Source organism: Gorilla gorilla, chromosome 2, assembly GCF_029281585.2.
Source record: "Gorilla gorilla gorilla isolate KB3781 chromosome 2, NHGRI_mGorGor1-v2.1_pri, whole genome shotgun sequence".
NCBI classification, from domain to species: domain Eukaryota; kingdom Metazoa; phylum Chordata; class Mammalia; order Primates; family Hominidae; genus Gorilla; species Gorilla gorilla.
In genome coordinates, this window is record NC_086017.1 from 14,078,192 (window position 1) to 14,098,165 (window position 19,974).

The window sequence follows — 19,974 nt, forward strand, 5'->3', positions numbered from 1 at the left end:
ACCACAGTTATTACAATTTCAACCCTTTTACACTAAATGGCACTTTCAGTGAAAATAATGATACCAGCGCAAGAGTGGAAAGTGGGAGAACTGTTGCTCAGTCAATTCTTATTTAGAGAAAGATTTTAAAAGAAAATCTTATTTTGAAACTTAAAGGTCATAAAACACTCTCTTAAAAGAAGGTATCTTGTTTTTGTCCTGCGTCAATCACATGTTCCTTTCTCCCATGACTGCCTTTGGAGACTTAATATCTCCAAACATACTACCAAACAAGAACTCCAAAAATGTCTTCATTGATTGACTACTCTGCTCAGTGAAAAATTATTTTTTATTGGAAATGGCTGTCAGAGCTATTTTTATTGCTCTCCTAAAGGCTCAATCTGTAATCATGTACTACACTTCTCTACTCTGAGAACAAAATGAATTAGATGACTGCCTCTCTTTTTCAGACTGCATATTATGCCATTTTAGGAGCTCAGACTGTGGACCTGAATGGAATTGATGACCTGCATTTGGTGCCTCTCCCTTGAGGATCTTAGAGACTTAGGACTCTTAGAGATAGAGAAATAGCTAAGGAGAGAAGGCTTGCAAACCTGCTACAATTTTGTTCCTTTTCGTTCCAATCTCTTCAAGAAAACCACCCCCACTTTCAACTTCTAGAGGCAACAATGAAGCACAGAAAACCTTGTGAAAAGGAATTTTCAAATGCCCATTTGTATTAAAAGACTCAAGTATCATTTCATCCTTTTATTGTTGTTAAAAAAGAACTATACGTTCAACTAGAACTATTTGGCAGTCTGTGGGATAAACTTAGGGGTCCTTAATGTTAGCCTGTCTCCAAATATTAATACGTTCTCCAACCCATCTGAAATTTCATTAAATTTCATTAAATATTTGCCTTTTCTTGGTTAAAGCTTTGACTCCAGGAACCCTTTGTTAAAATTCAAATAAGAGCAAAAGATTAACAAATTACAATAACCTAAGTAACGAATACCTTTGGAGGGATCAGTGCATGCCTTATTTTCCCACATGGTAACAGACAAAATGGCCAACAGTATATATAGGCTTTAATAAAGGAAAAAAGCATAATAGAAGTCTAAGTATTTGCCACTACCTAAAGAGGATGGTGTTATTCACCAGAAAGGGACTGACTTAGTCCATTCAAGCTGCTATAATAGAATACTGTAGACTGGGTAGCTTATAAATAACAGAAATTAATTTTTCACAGTTCTGGAGGCTGGGGAGTACACCATCAAGGTGCCAGCATATTTGGCATCTGGTAAGGGATCACTTTCAAAAAGACAGTGCCTTTTTGCTGTGTCTTCACATGGTAGAAGAGGTACGGGATCTCTCAGGGGCCTCTTTTTTAAGGGCCCTAGTCCCATTCACGAGAGATCTGCTCTCATCACCTTATCATCTTCCAAATGTCCCACTCCCCATTATCATCACCTTGGGGGTTAGGATTTCAACATATGAATTTTGGGAGGATACAAACATTCAGACCATAGCAAGAACCCTAGAGAAAATATGAAGGAGGAGCTAAGAACGCGAAGTGCTAACGAAGAATGTGGGAGGCCAGGAGCAGAGGCTCATGCTTAGAACGCTAGCACTTTGGGAGCTGAGGCAGGCACATACCTTGAGCCGAGGAATACAAGACCAGCCTAGGCAACATGGCAAAATCCCATTTCTACAAAAAAAAAAATTAGTCACGCATGGTGGCACGTGCCAGTAGTGCCAGCTACCCAGGGGGCTTAGGTGGGAGGATTTCCTGAGCCCTGGGAGGTTGAGGCTGCAGTGAGCTGTGATCAAGCAACTGCACTCCAACCTGGATGACAAAATGAGACTCTGTCCCAAAAAAAAAATAAGTAAATAAAAAACGAAAGGAGGAGGAGGAGGAGGAGAAGGAGGAGAAGGAGGAGAGAAAGTACAAAAGAAGGGGCTTGCCTTGCTTTTCCATTTTGCTACAGGTGGCCCTGGCATCAAGTTTGCATTTCCCACATGTGATTGATCCACTTTAAAAACTATCTTTGATATATATTTTACTCCAGTGTGATATTTTCTTGCCACCAAAAATGTCTTTAAGCTGGCTCTTCCTAGGCAGTCACACTAGCGTCACAAATTACTTCAAATCAGGAAAGGCAAAAAAACTCCTGAAAAAAAATAGTACCATAGATTCCAACCCAAAATATAAAGAAGCATGGGGTAATTTGTTATTTGGGATTATCTGTGGTGCTTGTAAATGAGAAAAGCTAAGATAAAGGGATTATTTAATACATTATTTTTCCTGTAAACTGAATATCTTAGTAAGCAAATGTTACTTCCAATACAAAGATTTAGCTGATAACTTTGATATGAACATACTTTATGGTAGATTTGCTAAGCTTTCACCCCCATTTATAATAAGGTCTCTAATAACCAGCTGATCATCTTCTTCTCACAAGTAAGATGAGGCTTTCTTCTGTTTCTCAATAGAAACTATCACATTCCTAGAACTCCGTGAGTGCAGTTCTCCTGTCTCTAAGCCACCGAATAAGGCAGCTGCATTATCTCTTTCATAATTCTTGGGTACAATTATAATTATAATAGGCATAACTATAGCCAAATCACTATTCTCCATAAAATAACTTACGCTTAAAGTAGTTTGACTTAATAGTATCTCCTCTTTCGAAATTACTAATAGCAAGGGCTGTATATAATACTTGCATTACTCCTAGGACTATGCTCCGAATGAGTATCTTTACAAAGCACTTTTCTGAAGAGTCTACTCAAAATAATAAAGTGGCTAAAGCTAAATACCAAAATATTAATGATGGTAATTGTCATAAAAAGCTACAGGTGATTTTTCTTTTTTGTGACTCTCTAGAGTTTATGAATTTTCACAATGAGAAGGCATGATTCTTATAAGGAAAAAATGTGTATGGTTATTCCTAAACTTTGGCAATGAAATTTCCCAAACAAGATTAATCTCTCTACATGAATACAACTTGTATGTAATATTAACAATTCTTCTCTAGTATTTAGTACTTTCTTCCATATATTCTATTTCCTTGTATAGGTATGTAATAGATTACATGCTCTCTGAGGATGCATTTTGGGCCTTACACATATTTGTCACCTCATACAGTACCTCATAGTGCCTCATATTTGCTAAGTGATCAGTACTGTATGAGGGATGAATGATACTTCCAATAACAAAGGTTAAAGTTGATGTATTCATCCAAATGCACACAACTGCCAAAATGTTGAAATACTTCCATACTAATGGATAAACACTATAATAGCAATGCAATAAGCAAAAAAAATTAACTAGAAGTATAAACTATAATTTTAATTCATTAATTCAAGCTAATATTCGGAGCATGTTGTCACATAAATCCTAACTAGGTCCCCCACCAAGCAAGAAATTAGAAATACTTGCAGAAATATCCACCTGTTTGGCCCAGAGCAAAGTATGCAGTAAGAATGTATTGCACATTCTTTACAAGACTCCTTAAGAGTATCACTCGTTTGTTACATTCTTAAATTACATAGTTACCTCTATTTTCAAATTGTTTTTTCTCTGGTTTTTATTGTCAGTGCACTACAATTCTTGTGTAAGTAATAAGTATGTAGCTTTTTAACATTTATAAATGGAAAAATTTATAATAAAATATTAAAAACAAATTATCAGAATAAAAATACTATAAAGTTAGGGCAAGTTTCTTATTGTTCCTTTTGCATGTTATAAACATGAGTTTTCTGCATCTATAGGAAAACAAAGCAAAAACCGTATTAACAAAGAACCAAGGCTGGGAACATCTTCTAATACAGCACAAAAGCAGTAATAGTCTAGAAAGTCTTTTTATGCTGTGCAACAATCAGCGCATAGTAAAACTAATTTTAGCTCTGGAATGAAAAACAACTTACCTGAAGAAGGAATATGATTGGTTTATTTTCTGAACAAAATGAGGAGTAAAATGGTGCTGAAGGTTTTATTGTTTAAATTTCATTTTCATCACACCAGCAGTCATGTTCTGTTAAAGCCCATGATTCCAAGAGAAAATGCAATCATTAATGAGGAAAATATAAACGAATATTACAAATAAGTTTCGCAAGTTAAAGCTTATAAAATAATAAGTTCAAAGATGTTTTATCAGTGTCAATAAGGCAAATGTAAAATATTAAGATCCATCATAACACCGTCGTAGCATATAACACCTAACGTACACTTATAATTACTATGTACTATAGGTAAAAATTATGAAGCATTTTAGACATGACATATTTACACAGAACTTAAAGAACAATGCAATGGGTGTATCACTGCAACCTAGATTTATGTTTTAGGTTATTGTAAAACCATCTATTGCAATGTTCTCAAAGTGTGGTCCAGGGATGCCTGGGAGACCTGAGATCATTACAGGTGGGCTGCAATGTCAAAATTATTTTCATCATAATACTTAAGTGTCATTTGCCTTGTAACTGTCATTCTCTCACAAGTGTGTGTTTTCCAGAGGCTACATGACATCATCTTTCTCACAGCTAATGGAATGTGTGCTATATGTTCCTGAGTTTTATATGTTTTCAGTTTTAATTCCTAATATGTTAAATATTGGTAGATAGAACAACACAATGCAAAGCTTTCAGGGGGTCCTCAACTATTGTTAAGAATATAAAAGGAACCTGAGACCAAAAAGTTCAGAACCAGCAACTTAACAAAATAAGAAAATAACCTTTCAGAAATTGAGGCAGTAAAACATCAGTTGTTCACAGTAAAGATTCAAATGTTTCCCATTACACTGTCATGTGAAATTTAAAACTTTTGAAGACTACTTAATGGTTTCTGTTGATTTTGTGGAGCTGGGAGGAATAATATCTGAAATAATATATCAAAATTATTTAGTAAGTTCTTGAGAAAATGATTTCAATAAATAATATTCACATATAAATCTTTACTGGATTTTTACAGGCAATACAATGCTAAGGAAAAAGTCTAGAGGTTTAGCCAAAATTCTAGCAAATGTTAAAAAATATTTAATTTGATGCTAAGATACCTTGTTCAATTACCTATGGATGATTCCATAAAAGGCACAATATTAATCAAGTTCTCACTATATTTTTTCTTACATGCTTTCTGTTTATTACCATAATCTAATAGGCAATCTGCAAAAAATTTAAATAATATACCTTAAGAGCTCAGAATTGAAATAATGAAAAATGGAAAAATGTTTGGGCCTTAGTCTTAAGTCTAGACTTAGGTTCTAAGTCTGGAAGTGCAAGTTCGAAAATTGTATCAGACTTTATATATTCACTTTAATGGAAATTATGAAATAAGAACAATTAAACCTAGGAAATACACCATTTTTTGGAGATTTGGTTTCAATAAACAATGTTCTAGCAGAATTCTCTAACTTCAAGAAGTGTCTCACTCACATTATTATAGTTAACACATTACCTTGACAAAAATAAATGTAATTTATAAAATTTTAAAAAGTAGCTAAAAAGAGAAAACATAAATTTTTAAAAATTAGACAATTTGAAATAAAATAAGTAATCAATTTCAAAAAAGAACTATTAGATGTAAAAATGCATTTGTTTCTGATGATAAATGTGAATAAGATCATGAATTTTTAAAGTTGTTTCAATTTATTGAATCCTAAAACTTGGCTGAATTGGCCGGGCGCGGTGGCTCACGCCTATAATCCCAGCACTTTGGGAGGCCGAGGCGGGCAGATCACGAGGTCAGGAGATCGAAACCATCCTGGCTAACACGGTGAAACCCCGTCTCTACTAAAAATACAAAAAATTAGCCGGGCGTGGTGGCAGGCGCCTGTAGTCCCAGCTACTCGGGAAGCTGAGGCAGGCGAATGGCGTGAACCCAGGAGGTGGAGTTTGCAGTGAGCTGAGATGGAGCCACTGCACTCCAGCCTGGGCAACAAAGCGAAACTCCGTCTGAAAAAAAAAAAAAAAATTGGCTGAATGATATTTGCTAAGCTCCATGAACTAAAAGTGGTCAAAAATAAAATTAAGCCAGCTAATTATATATGATAGGCCAATAAATGATCATTTACTTGAAACACAGATATTGAATATATAGAAATCTCAGATGGTATTATAAGTGTTAGAAAAATTAATGTAAATTATGTTAGTTCATCAAAACTGGGAAGATATTTAAAACCACAAACAAGATCACTGATATAAATAAAATTCTCTACTTATTTAGACTACAAATTGGCTCACCTTTTTGGAAAACAACCTAGTACTATCTACCAAAATGTAAAATATAGAACATTATTTGGGTAAAAATTCTACTTCCAGTATTATAACCAACCAAATACTCTCATTTACATATAAAAACACATGTTACTCACATAAGGATATTCATTAAGACATTATTTGTAATATGAAAACCTATAAGCAACCAGAAATCTCGCCATTAGGGAAATAGGTTAAATTATAGTAGATATGTCCAATGGAATTTTATACAACCACTAAAAAGAATGAGATAGTTTACAGATTGTACTAACATGAAATAATTCAATTTTGGAAAGGGAAAAAAGTATATACTTTTATATGGATGTTTATATATGCAATGAAAAAGTTCTAGAAATTAACTTTGAGGGATAGAAGTGAGAGGACTTTCACTTTAGGTATTTTATGATCATTGAATTTTTACAAGTATGTATTGCTTTTTATTTCATGAAAGGAAACATACATACATATGCATCAGCCACTAAGGCATTTTTTATACACTTTTTTTTAAAAGTTTAAAAGCTCCAATACCACAATATTAATAGTTATGAGTGATTTTACCTTTTTTCTTTTGGTGTATTTCTCTTCTAATGTTTCCACAATATGTATAAAATGCTTTTAAAATTAGAAAGCACTAAGATTACTACATAAAATTTTCCGTGAAAAAATTAGAAATGTACCAGATAGGCTGAAAAAAAAAGATGCAATGCAATACTATGATCCTATTTTCATAAAACAGTGACCCTTCCCAGCCTTGCACATTTGAATAAATTATTAAATATAACACATACTAGGTTGCTACTGTTTCCTCTGGTAGGGGAGTGGGGAAGAAGAGGAAAGCCGGAAGAAACAGAAAAGATATTTTTAAAACAAGTCTGTGGTTATAGCTGTACATTTAGATTAAGTAATGCAGAAAAAAATTGCAAAAGCTTTTAAGAAAAAAGGCCACCACATATAATATTTTAAATTTGTTTAAACTGTAGTTTGCCAAACTGTTTTGGTCTGTGGTGACCTTCTGTGTCTAATTTTTTCATGATGTCTACAAGCCAAAGGAAATGCCTAAGAGTTCCATTAGATTCAAAAAACTTAATAAACATTTATTTTCCAAATAGCCATTTAGAAGAATAATGAACATAAATTGTAAAAAAAAAAAAAAAAAAATCTTTCACACATTTTCTTACTAATGGGATGTGTGTGCCTGTTGGTCACCGCACAACCTTCTAACTTTGGAATCAGATTGGATGCTGTCACTCTCATTTCTCATTCCACACTGATTTTCACTGGTATTTGCTTAGTATTACAGCAATTACCAAAAACACAGCTTCACAAAGATAGGACCTCACCAAAAGGAACGCGGCACAATCTAATGTTGAAACCATGACCTACCTAGAGCTAGTAATTTGCACAGACATTGAGTATCACTGTTTCCCTCGAATATTTAAAATATACTACAGTATTCCCTTTGGAGTCCCAAGGTGCCTCAGTGCAGTTTAGGAACAATAGATTCAAAGAATGTAGTGCTTTTCCTTGTCATCTTGTTAGTTCTGCATTAGCTAGTTGTTTGTGCTTAGAAAATTCTATTATTATCAACCAAGCAAAGCTTAAAGTAAATTAGTAAATCTTCCAATATAGGGAAATAGAATATTTTGTAAGCTTTCTAATAATTCATAGATTTGGATAATTAATGCTACTGCTCTGACATCCATACTTCTCTTCTGCTCATCTTTTTAGCTCCCTTTCCTAACTCTACAGTGGTATGAAAAATTTAAAGATGATCGCATGCAAAGGCAAAATAATGACCCCGGAGAGTTCAGGCACCTGCTATCTGCAGTCTAGGTCTATGACCATTTAGAACGACCTCACCAGAAAACACCTAGGGAAGGTGAGGAATATACAATAATATAAATGAAGTTCTTAATTGCTTCATCACTGGTACATAGACACCAGTTTCCTAATTTCTGTCAGTACATCTGAGCAGTAAGCAAACGTACTGACAAGGGAAAAAACTATGCATGGACAGAATCTCCCTGTTGGCACAGCACAAAAATGTCATCAGCTTTAGGCAAAGATTAAGAACCAGAAATTATTATTTTCTGTGTCTTTCTACTTAAAAAAAATTAATATTCCAAAGCTTTTGGATAGATGTAAAAGCATTCTGCAAGAATTACTATCATGGGTCTCTGTCCCCAAAACAGCTATTCCCGTTGAGCTCCCTTTCCTAATTCTACAGTGGTATGAAAAATTGAATACCCGCTAACCTAGCTTTGTATTGCCATACAATCACCCCACTCAAAAATTAGAAGCTACAAGGCTGGCAGATCACGAGGTCAGGAGTTTGAGACCAGCCTGACCAACATGGTGAAACCCCATCTCTACCAAAAATACAAAAATTAGCTGGGCATAGTGGCACGCACCTGTAATCCCAGCTACTGAGAGTGAAGGCTGAGGTAGGAGAATTGCTTGAAACCTGGGAGGTGGAGGTTGCAGTGAGCCAAGATCGTGTCATTTGCACTCCAGCCTGAACAACAGCGCGAGACTCTGCCTAGAAAAAAAAAAAAAATTGAACCTACAAAGCCCTCCATTGTTTCTAAATACAATTTAATTTCTGCCCCCAAAGGAAGATGGTTTCGGAACTTCACAACGTTCTCTTAACTTCCTTATTATTTACTGTTTTATCCATGAAAATCAAGAAGGACCTCAAGCCCACAGTGGTGTTGTTCTTTCTACCAACTCCATCTCTTTATTCATTATCACACAACCTTTTCTGCTACAGTACATAGCATAATTTGCTCCTGGCGGGCCGTAATGCCGTCACATTCAGAGTGAGGGCTATTTTAAACCCTATCCCAGCCAAACCAGAACTGAACTACACTGAAAGCAACTACGAGGTTTCGGGAAAATGGGGAGGAAGATAGTGACAGAAAGGAAGCCTGAGAAACTCAGACTGGAGGTGAAAGAGCAGCTGGAGGCCAAGATAGTCCCACTTGGGGAGGAGCAAGAATCCAACGTTCTCCTCCTTCTCTTAGCACTTAGAAAGATGAGTTCAAAATAAATCCTGTATTTCCTGCTCAGTTAAATCTCCAGGACAATCCTATGAGACCGGCATTATCAACCTCATTTTATGGGTGAGGAAAGAGGCTCCAAAGAGCAAGGAACCGCACTGGGCCAGTGTGGTGTAAATCGGTCACACATAGACTGTCTGTTGAAGGGTGTTCTTACGTTACTACACTAGCAATTAGAGACCTAAAATAAGATAGGAAGCTCTATGAGTCAGAGCTTAAGCCCTTGCCTTCAAGCAAGTATATATCTTAATTATATCAATTCTGTTCTTATAGATTTCTTACAAGGAACCCCCTCCATACTCACCCTCCATCACCCATTACAGTACTCTTTTCCTTTTGTCAACTGGATCTACCACTTCTCTTAATTTAAACCCATTTTCTTTGTTGCTATCATCCAGAAGGGGTAAAGCATCTGGTTGTAGGGTTTCTAGCTAGAGCACTCTGTAAACTAGATGACCATTTAAAATAGCACCTAGCACAATGGCCAACACACAGTTGGTACTTAATAAACATGTTGAATAACTACATGAACAAATGCTAAAAATAAACCTTTCTTTATTATGAATGACTCTAGCATCAAATAAATTGTGGTATCAACAAAAACAACAAAACATTTCAAAACGTCTTCCATAATTGATTAAGTTGCATTTTTGCAACTATTGGCAGATCTAGATATGAGATCCAGGTATAAGGCATAAGAGGCAAATCACACATGGCATAATGAGTGGCACACTGTAGCCATTCAATCTGGTGAATCAATTTAAATTACGCTGGGTTGGTTTTTTAATCACAATGAAACTTAAAAGACATACCCAATTTTTAACTCTCAGACAAATAAAACACATTCCCAAGTTTAGTATCTTTAGACAGTATTTTCCATCTTTTGTCAAACATATTCACTCAGTCATTTTACAACTGCCTATGTACTCGTTATAACTTGAACATAAATTTCTCTTAGATTGTGTAAATGTGAGTCTAAACAAATCACAGCAAAGGAAAACGTTTATCTGAATTTTCTCATCACAATATGCTACAAACATTTTTTAACTCTTTCCTCATTTTCAACAGAGTAAAAACTTCTTGTCCAGTTTATGTAAAATGGGTATTTTATCATTTGTAATTACATGGACAAAAGGATAGGGTTATCACACCACCTTGTGGACCGTAAGGGTATTGCTGCTACAGAGCCAAAGCACATTTTAAGAATGAGAAGGTAACATGCAACATCAGCTGTTCATGCTTTTCCCTTCCCCTCCAGCTCTTCTGCCCCAAATCTACATCTTCAAATCCTACCCGCTCCTCAAAATACAGTTTAAATGTCCCCCTCATAGAACCTTCTAAATCAAACTTATCTCTTCTCTAAATTTCCATGCTGCCTTATCTGGTTCTTCTTATTTTCTACTTCATATTGTATAGTCTTATCTCCCCTGCTAGACTGTAGGTATTTTGAGGATATGTGGACAGTCACCTTCAGACGTGTACTGAAGCCAGCTCATACCTACTCTCATCAATAGCTTAACATTCAGAAAGCTTGCAAGTTGGTTGTTAAAGTGTTGGTAGCTTGAAATTAGCCATGGTAGGTGCATTTACAAAATGGAAGTCAGGGAAAAAAAACAAAACTGTAAATCCGAACACTTATAAAACTTTGTTGACCAACTTTAACTTCTTCATATCTCATTGTCTCTACAGTAATATGTAGTGAGGAGAGGTAGTGATACTGCCTACCTCACAGGACTCTTTTAAGGATAAAAGAACCCACATAAAATGTTTTGTCTAATGTCAGGCACATAGTATGTGTCCGCCAAATATTGTAATAACTCTATCATGGTGCATTGCAAGTAGCAGATCCTGAAAACACTCAATTGTTAAATGACAATCAAGAATTTCAATGAGAAATTTTCAGATATGTTAACACTGATGGTAGTCCCAGCTTAACAATAGGCCAGATCATTATAGGAGACATTAACTCTTTAATTATAAACAATCCAGATGTTTTCACTTGCCCTGACTCCCGTCTTATTCCTGCTTGAAATCAGTCTCTCTCTCCCCCTTATCTCTGCTCTCTCCTTGTCTCCTGCATTTCTCTTCCATTTTTACTTACTCTAAAGTGCCCTCCTCTCTCCTTCTTTTTACCACTTTATTTCATAATGCAAAATAAATAATTTATGCCTCACTTTGTTCCAGAAAAGGTTTGCAGTGAATAATAGATAACTTGGTTTCATGTTTAGTGAATAAGGATTTTATACTTCTCCAAGGGAAGGAAATGAAGTCGCTTTTTACCACTTCTATCAGTGATTCCATGATCCTGTTTGATTGGTCCTTGGCAGAAAATGGGTTCTTTATATAGACCTTTGGGGAAAGACGAAATTAAGTTTCCAAGTGCAAAGTGGAAAACTAAATTGCCATGAATTCCAAATAGTTTCCAACAGGGGAGCAAAAAAACGTCCTTATCTTTTAGGGTTGATGTGGGCCACATTTCCAAATATATAATCTCTCGCTGCTTCTCTTATCTGGATTAGAATAAATTCTATCTTAAATAACCTTCCACCAAACGTCTTTTGCCAACTCTCTTCTGTGAGCTTCTCTTCCTCTCACCTCACTTTAGCTACCTCATCCCAATGCTAACATGGTGTTTTAGATACAAGGTTGCTTCCAGTAGCTAACTACGTTTGAGGATCAGCCAATAGCTTCATTCGCTCACTAAAAAGTACAACCAAAGATTGAAACAACTAATTATTTGCAAAAACATGTTTGGAATAAAACTCCAGTTGTTCAAATGTAAATCTATTGATCAAAAATAAAATTTTCCTTATTTATCAATTATTAATTAGCACAGTTTTTTAATGCAGGAAAAAAATTAAAAGTATTGGCTTTTCTCTAAGATGGTCATTTGCCCTAGAATATATAAATACTGTCCATGATCATTTCTAGTTTAAAAATACACATAGGCTAAAACGAATAGCATGTCTTAAGTCATTGGTTAAATGCAAGGCGTTTTGTTGAGTGGAATATCTACTTCAGTGTTGGTCTACACAATACCCTTACCCAAGAACATATGGCTGATGCAGTACATGACAAGAACGGGCTTTGCCTAAGAAGTGAAAATAAGGTGGGCGCGTCAGAAATTTAAATTTCAACTAACCTAAAGGCAGCTGTAAGATGAGGCAATATATTGTATTTTATTCACCTCGTGGTCTATTCCAAAGGACACTGTCAAACACAATGATTCTTTTACCCACCAGCTGTCACCAACAAGTTAGCTATACTTTGTACTTTCCCTTTGTGCTTGAAAGCCAAAGCTAGAACAGATGGCTGGAATAAGTGCCAGAGCAAAGGTAAAATTGGCTATTTCATCTGAACAGGTACTGCCAGACTTCATTAAGACAAAAGCCCCAGCAACAAATACCTACAAAATCTAGGGTCTGGAAAGTGCAATCTGAACTGCTTGTTTAATTTACCAACTAAAAACAAAAATGCTCTTTGGGGGAAAACTTTACCTAATTTGCTAAGAGATGAAAAAAGACACACATATTTCATCTGCAGTGAGAAGTGGTTTCCTGTGTCATTAACCCTGTAATTTCCAGGCTCTGTAAAAAACAAATTATATTCAATGTTCTTCTAAGCTAAGCTCATGGGTGAGTTCCAGAACGTGAAATTTAATCTTCCAGAGCTCAAACTAACAAAGCAAAGATGTTTGAAAATACTTGACTTTTTTAAAAACTGCAAATTACAATGATAAGAGAACAGCTAAATGAACAACTAAATGAAAGACTTTCGAACGGAGGCATTAAAGCTAGAGTCAGGATTCAGGATAAAGGAATTCAGAGCTGCCTGTTATGACCAATCATTCATCAACCACATAGTGCAGTTATAATATGTAACTGGAAGTGGAAGAGTTAGGATTAGAATGACACTGAAAAAATCCATTCCACTGTTGCAAAGAAAGCTCAATTTCCCAAAACACAACTTCCTTGACTTTCTATTCTGAAGCTAAAAGGTTTTGGAGTTCAAAGAGCCACCTATTTTGCCTCTTCTGAGTGGCACAGGCATAGAGCAGTTTGTTGCCTCCATTCACTTATTTTTAAAAGCCCAAAAAGATAAAGAGAATAGGATTAGAAATCACTTCTATGACCATTCATAAATTGGTTATTTCCTCAGCATTTTTATTACTACCAAGAGAGACATAATCTTATATGCAATAGATTTCTATTATTCAGTTCCCTCACTCAGGTAACTCACAATTAGTAAAATTATAGTAATAACATTCGAATGTCACAAAGCAGAAACCTCAGTAGCCTAATAGACTGTTCTAAGTAGTCAGGCTGTAAGACTAGCAAATTCAGCAGTGAGATCAAGGTTTCCTTCGAAGCAAATTAATTAATGTGATTATATTTTCAAAGCCCAAGAGCACAACCCTTAGTAAAAACGTCTCTCAAGCTACATAATGCCCTTCACTATATACATCACTATACTTTCCAATGGGATGAAAAACTGTTTATGTTTTCTAATTTCATGATTTCTAATCCTTTCCTTCCTGCACAGCAGCCAGAAGAAAAGTAGTCTCTGAATATGGGAAAGGCTTAGAAACATAAATGGTGAGAAACTTTATCTTCAGAGAGGCAGAGTTTCAGACCTAGGCCCACATTCACCCCTACCACTCAGACACGTGAAATACATTTTTTCAAATACCTAATCTATCGGAATTTCAGTTCTCAGATCTTGGGCAGTGGAGATATTAATACTGCCTAATTCGTGGAATTGTTGTGAGGATCAAATTTAAAATATGTATAATGTTTAAGTATAGTATCTAGGAATGTGCTGTCCATAGCTATATGTAGCTATTTAAATCAAATTTAATTCAAATTGATAAATTTGAAATTCAGCTCTTCGGTCATACTAGCCATATTTCAACTATTCAGTAGTTACACGTGGCCACGTCCATTCATTCTCAGCACTTTGGGAGGCCAAGGCAGAGGGATCATTTGAGCCCTGGAGTTCAAGACGAGCCCAGGCAACACTGCAAGACCCTATCTCTACAAAATATTTAAAAAATTAGCCAGGCATCATAGTGTGTGCCTGTAGTCTCAGCTGCAAAGGACGCCGAGGCAGGAGGATTTCTTTAGGCTGAGAGATCGAGGCTGCAGTGAGCCTCTGAGGTACAATGAGCCTCTGAGTTGTAGAGAGTACCACTGCACTCCAGCCTGGGCAACAGAGCAAGAACCTGTCTCAACAACAACAAATGTTAATTTGGTGTGTCTGACATTTTTTTCCTCCTCTTCACCAATTCCTCTAAGTTGTCAGGCTGCCCAGGTTTCTCCTTGTCTGGAAAGAAAGCAATATGTAAAACATATCTGTGTTTACCATTTTTTTCACTCCCAAGAATACTGGAGTTCTAAAAAAAACATGACATGGAAACAGCAATGTTTATCGCAAATGGGAGAAGTTCTAATGACAAGGATTTCAGGCACTGTAGTCAGACACTGAGCGAGGTCTTTTTGGACTAACTATATGTGTGAGGAAAGTAAAAAGGAGTCTCCACAGTCCTCTTCAATTCCTACGTAGAGATCCACTGTCTGCAGCGACGCTGACTTTAACACATTAACACTTACTGAGATAATGAAAAAGAAAAGAGCTTTTTCCTCTGTGGAATTCTTTTTATGCCAAACTTTTCCTGGTTGAAATATCTAAAAATAATTATAAATCATCAACATTTTTCCAAGAGATGCTTTAGACAAGTTAGTCTTGGGCAACTGAGTAAAATTTTTTGCATTTGGTTTTTTGTTTCCATGGTTTCCTTTCTCCACTCAAATGCTAGAACTGGGGCTGGGAAGCTACCAGAGTGAGAATGCCAGGGCCGTATATAGTTGCAGGAACGTTGCATTATAAGAAGCAGAAAATTAATACAGTCTCTAAGAAGGATTCTAGTCTCAGATGATATTTGGGGGTATCCAGCGAAATTATCCTGTAGATACTTGTAGATCTGGGCTTAGAATGTTTTGGGTAGATTGCTCTAAAATAGGACGCTTCTAGAACTAAACTTCAAAGGTTACACATCTTTGCTTTCAAAACTGCAAGCAGAAAAGGCTGGTGGTGTGCCTTATTATAGATGAGAAGGAAGATCTAGTACTCTAGAAAAAATTCTGTTTATAGGTGATGTACTTACAGGTGGTATGCAAAGCTTACTACCTAGAACGTGAAATGAACGAACCGCGGGCTGTGCTTTTCAAGGTCAAACTGCAAACAAAGCAAGTCTGCTCTCATAGCCTTGGTAACAGTATTTGAATATGCATGCTAATAAATTTGTTCATATGTTTTCCGTGAGTGAAATTAATTTCTTGCTGGTGATATTGAAGGTTATATAAATACATAATACTCTTCTTTCACCGCTTCACATATTATCAAACAATCCACATTTGACTTCATAACATTTTGAGACAGTCTACAATCATCAATCCTGGATATTACTTCACAGCTAAAGTACTTACACTAACAATATTCTGATTGTGATTTTATCTTTATGTTTTTTATCATATCAACAAGGGAAATTACGGGTTTCATGAAACCATAATGCAATGATGAAAACATAGGACAAAATGGAAGTTTTTTTATTCTGCTGAAAACATATTTAATAGCAGTCTAAACACAAAAATGTAAACTGCTGTCTTTTGGAAAACATAACACAGGGTCACAATTTTGTAAGGTAAAAGTTTCAAGTTATTTTAATCAATTGCCACGTTTTTTCTTACAGAAAAATGACCCATATGGCTTTGCTTTTTAAAAAAAAAAAACGATACTGGGTATGACTTACGTGCTATAGAAGTATTAGCCATTATTACTGTATTATTATTCCTTCCACGAGATAGAAATTTCTTATTTTGTACTACTGTTTGATGTTATAAAATTCTATTAATATTATTTTGGGAAGGCACTCTTTAGTGAAGACACATCAGAAAGGCAAAGTAGTCAAAAAAAAAAAAAAGCTTACCCAACTTTTAAAATGAACAAAAATTCATAAAGATCATATAACTTCTATATAGAGCTGTGTGAGTCTGTTCTCAGGCTGCTAATAAAGACATACCTGAGACTGGGTAATTTATAAAGGAAAAGAGGTTTAATGGACTCACAGTTTCACATGGCTGGGGAGACCTCATAATCATGGTGGAAGGTGAAGGAGGAGCAAAGGTACATCTTACCTGGCAGCAGGCAAGATAAATGTGTGCAGGGGAACTGCCCTTTTATAAAACCATCAGATCTCATGAGACTTACTATCAGGAGAAAAGCCCAACCCCCTGATTCAATTACCTCCCACTGGGTCCCTCCCACGACACGTGCGGATTACAGGAGCTACAATTCAAGATGAGATTTGGATGGGAACACAGCGAAACCATATCAAGAGCAAAGTAGCTAATTATCCAACCCACACTGTCTAATGATAATAATGGTAATAATAATGTCATTATAAATGTTCATAGTACCTTTCCTGGCTAAAATTGTTTAAAGTAACAGAAACCACTCTGACTTAACCTAAACCCAAAGGAAGAATTTATTATAATAATATAGTTATGTAATGTGAATCGAAAAAGAGACTGAAACCAGAAATAGACAGCTGTCCTCTCTCCTTATCACTCATCTGCTTCATTTTTCTCTTGGAAGACGGACTTTCCTCTGCTTCTCCAACTATATACCAAATAAACCTACCTCTCAGCTCCTGAATTATAAATAATACTTTTAGCTGTGATTTGGTCTCAGCTCCTGACCAAGAGAACCTAATTGTCCTAGATTGAAAAAGGTGTGCACCTGTAAGCTAAAGACTTGGGCCGAGGCTTTTTAGGAGATCACTGTGTAATATAAACATAACTGTCTGTGAGCCCACCCCTGTTAGACGGGCTGGGTGAGGGATGGCATGTTCTCACAGGGGAAATGGTCACCAAATTGGACAGAAATCCCCAAAAGTATCAATTACCATGCTTCTTTTTAAAATGATTTCATGCAACCATCTTTTTTCATGAGAGGATCCAGTGCCTGTACTATACCTACTTGGTATCTACCGGTGTCAGGTGTTTTGGGTTTGTTTTAGAGAGAAGGTCTCTCTCCGTCACCCAATCCAGGCTGCAGTACAGTGGCACAATCATAGCTAACTGGAGCCTTGGATTGCTGGGCTCAAGCAATCCTCCCACCTCAGCCTCCCTAGTAGCTGGAATTACAGCCACAAGCCACTACACCTGGATTTTTTTTTTTTTTTTTTGAGATGGAGTCTGGCTATGTTGCCCAAGCTTGCCTGGAACTCCTGGCCTGGAGCCATCCTCCATCCTCCTACCTCAGCTTCCCAAGGCACTGGGATTACAGACATGAGCCACTGTGCCTGGCCGTGATAGTTCTTATTAGAAGGCTAAGATGTTTCAAATACTAACAAATATGTAAGTAATTTCTGCTGACTTTCCTCCTTTCATCACTGGCTACAAAGTACATCCCAGAATATTAAGCTCAGATAATGCTAGTGAAACTTTGATAAAAGAATGGCTTCTGAATACAAAGCCACGCAGAACTTCATAAAAACCCTGAACAAAAAAGCATAAAAACACCCCAATTAAAGACCACTTTCGTTAATAAATGTAAAGCTCAAATAGTCATACCTCATAATTTAGCCAAGGATAACTGAACCTATGAAATGTCAGAGTTTTATTATATTGTATTGTTTTCTTTTTTTTTTTTATTACTGATCAGATTAGTTTCTCTTCTGCCAGTGAAAAATCCAAAAGAAATCTGAATAATCAATGCAATATTCAGTTCCAAAACCTATTTATGGAAATCTATTAGGGCAATCCATTAATGTCCAGAAATACATTTTTCCCCACCATCTAGCTATAATGGTTTGCAAAACAAATTCTGAAGATCAGGGTTCCTGGTCAATGAAAAGCAGTTGTCTAGAGAAAATAAGACAGGTTTCTAGACCCCGAAAAGATGAAAGACTGACAGCTTGGCATTCTGAAGATTGGTTATATCAGCCTGCAAACATCCTCTCATTATTTTAATCTCATATTGTATAAAATACTTTTGGATCCTTTCCAGCAAGATAAAAACAAATTAAACCAAAGGGCCAGCATGCACAAAATATCTTATTCTGGAAGCACCACTGCTGACAGCTTCCGAAAAAATAAAATAAAGTGGATCCTTCAAAAAAAATTTTCCAAATAGCAGACAGTATTACCAAGAAAGAGTCAAAAACTAAAAATGGCATAACAGCAAATATAGGAGTGTGGTTCTCATCATGGCTCTTATAATTCTTTTCTCACAACATTCTTACAATTTCTATCACATTCTGTAAGTATATAGTTATTTGTCTGTTACACTGCAAGCTTTTCTAGAGTACCATGTCTTCTTCATGTATGCATTCCCCTAATTGGTAAACTGGACCACGCATGTAATCAGTGGTCAAACTTTTCTTAAAATGAATGAACAGCATGTTCTCTGAATATCTGAGAAATTCCCATACTATTCAAAATTCCTGAAGAGTGAAACAAACCTTATCTCCAATCTGAAATTACTCTTTCCTATCCACATCTTTCTTTTAATTACTTTGCTTCTCCTGTTCCTTCCACCTGGAATGCCTAAATCCTATCCATCCTTCATGATCTCCCCAGCTAAAAGTAATCTTTACCAGTTCTAAAGATCCATAGCACTTTACCTAAACCTTCTTATGTTTCTTAATTATACTATAAGCAGCTAATTGTATCATATACATGACTATCTCTTCTTTTAAGGAAGGATAGGTACACAACTATATCTGATAAAATATTTACTAGGCAGCTACCTTAAAGTCTATAGCTTCTGAGAGGCAAGGCTTCTAATTCAGGATTCCCCCACGCCCTATTAATGGGATATATTCTCCTTGCATTTGAGCCACCCTCTGGGAGAACAAACAGCTCCCAGGCAGCTCTGTGACCTGCTTTGTGGACTGCAAGCACTATTCCCACAGAAGGGGTACACCTGAGGCCTCTCTGCTGGTAGGCTTTGGCTCTTGTCCTATAATCTCAAGTGAAGCTAATGCCAAGTGTAGCCAGTGACAGTCCTGTGAACCTGAATGTTTAGTTGAACCTGAAATGACACTGTGGTAGATGTTTCAAGTACCATATTATGGGTATTAATGAATTTATACATATCAAATGTTTAAACAATATCTGGGCCAGATGTGGTCGCTTATGCCTGTAATCTCAGCACTTTTGGAGGTGGAGATGGGTGGATCACTTGAGGTCAGGAGTTTGAGACCAGTATGGTCAATTTGGTGAAACCCCAGCTCTACTAAAAATACAAAAAATTAGCTGGGTGTGGTGGCTCACACCTGTAATCCCAGCTCCTCAAGAGGCTGAGGCAGGAAGATTGCTTGAACCCGGGAGGTGGAGGTTGCAGTGAGCCAGGATTGCGCCACTACACTCCAGCCTGGGAGACAGAGTGAGACTCCACCTCAAAAAATAAAAAATAAAAAAACAGTATCTGGTACATAATAACTCAATAAATGTTAGCTATTATTTCCCATGGTCAGAAATTTGAAGAGTAGGAATATAAATTTAGTCATGGCTGATTTCAGATACTGTGCCCCTAGCTCTTACATTTTGATTCTTTTCTACATAGACTCAATTCCCTATTGATATAGTTTGGGTATTTGTCCTCATCCAAGCCTCAT

The 19,974-nt window shown here is 36.3% G+C and overlaps 1 protein-coding gene across 4 annotated transcripts in view; it reads right to left on the reverse strand.

Annotated features, from left to right (window-relative positions):
* The window catches only part of LOC101150774 (formylglycine-generating enzyme), a 190,632-nt gene that overhangs the window by 3,733 nt on the left and 166,925 nt on the right, over nucleotides 1-19,974 (reverse strand). For 3 of the 4 annotated variants that reach the window (XM_063703565.1, XM_055382164.2, XM_063703563.1), the window contains 2 exons: nucleotides 8,646-8,773; nucleotides 3,958-5,931 (listed from right to left, as the gene is read on the reverse strand). In XM_063703565.1, coding sequence (XP_063559635.1) covers nucleotides 5,745-5,931; nucleotides 8,646-8,773 — 315 coding nt within the window. In that variant the 3' untranslated portion in view covers nucleotides 3,958-5,744. Of the gene's footprint in view, nucleotides 1-3,957; nucleotides 5,932-8,645; nucleotides 8,774-19,974 lie in introns of those variants that run through there. The other variant, XM_063703564.1, reaches the window with a different exon arrangement.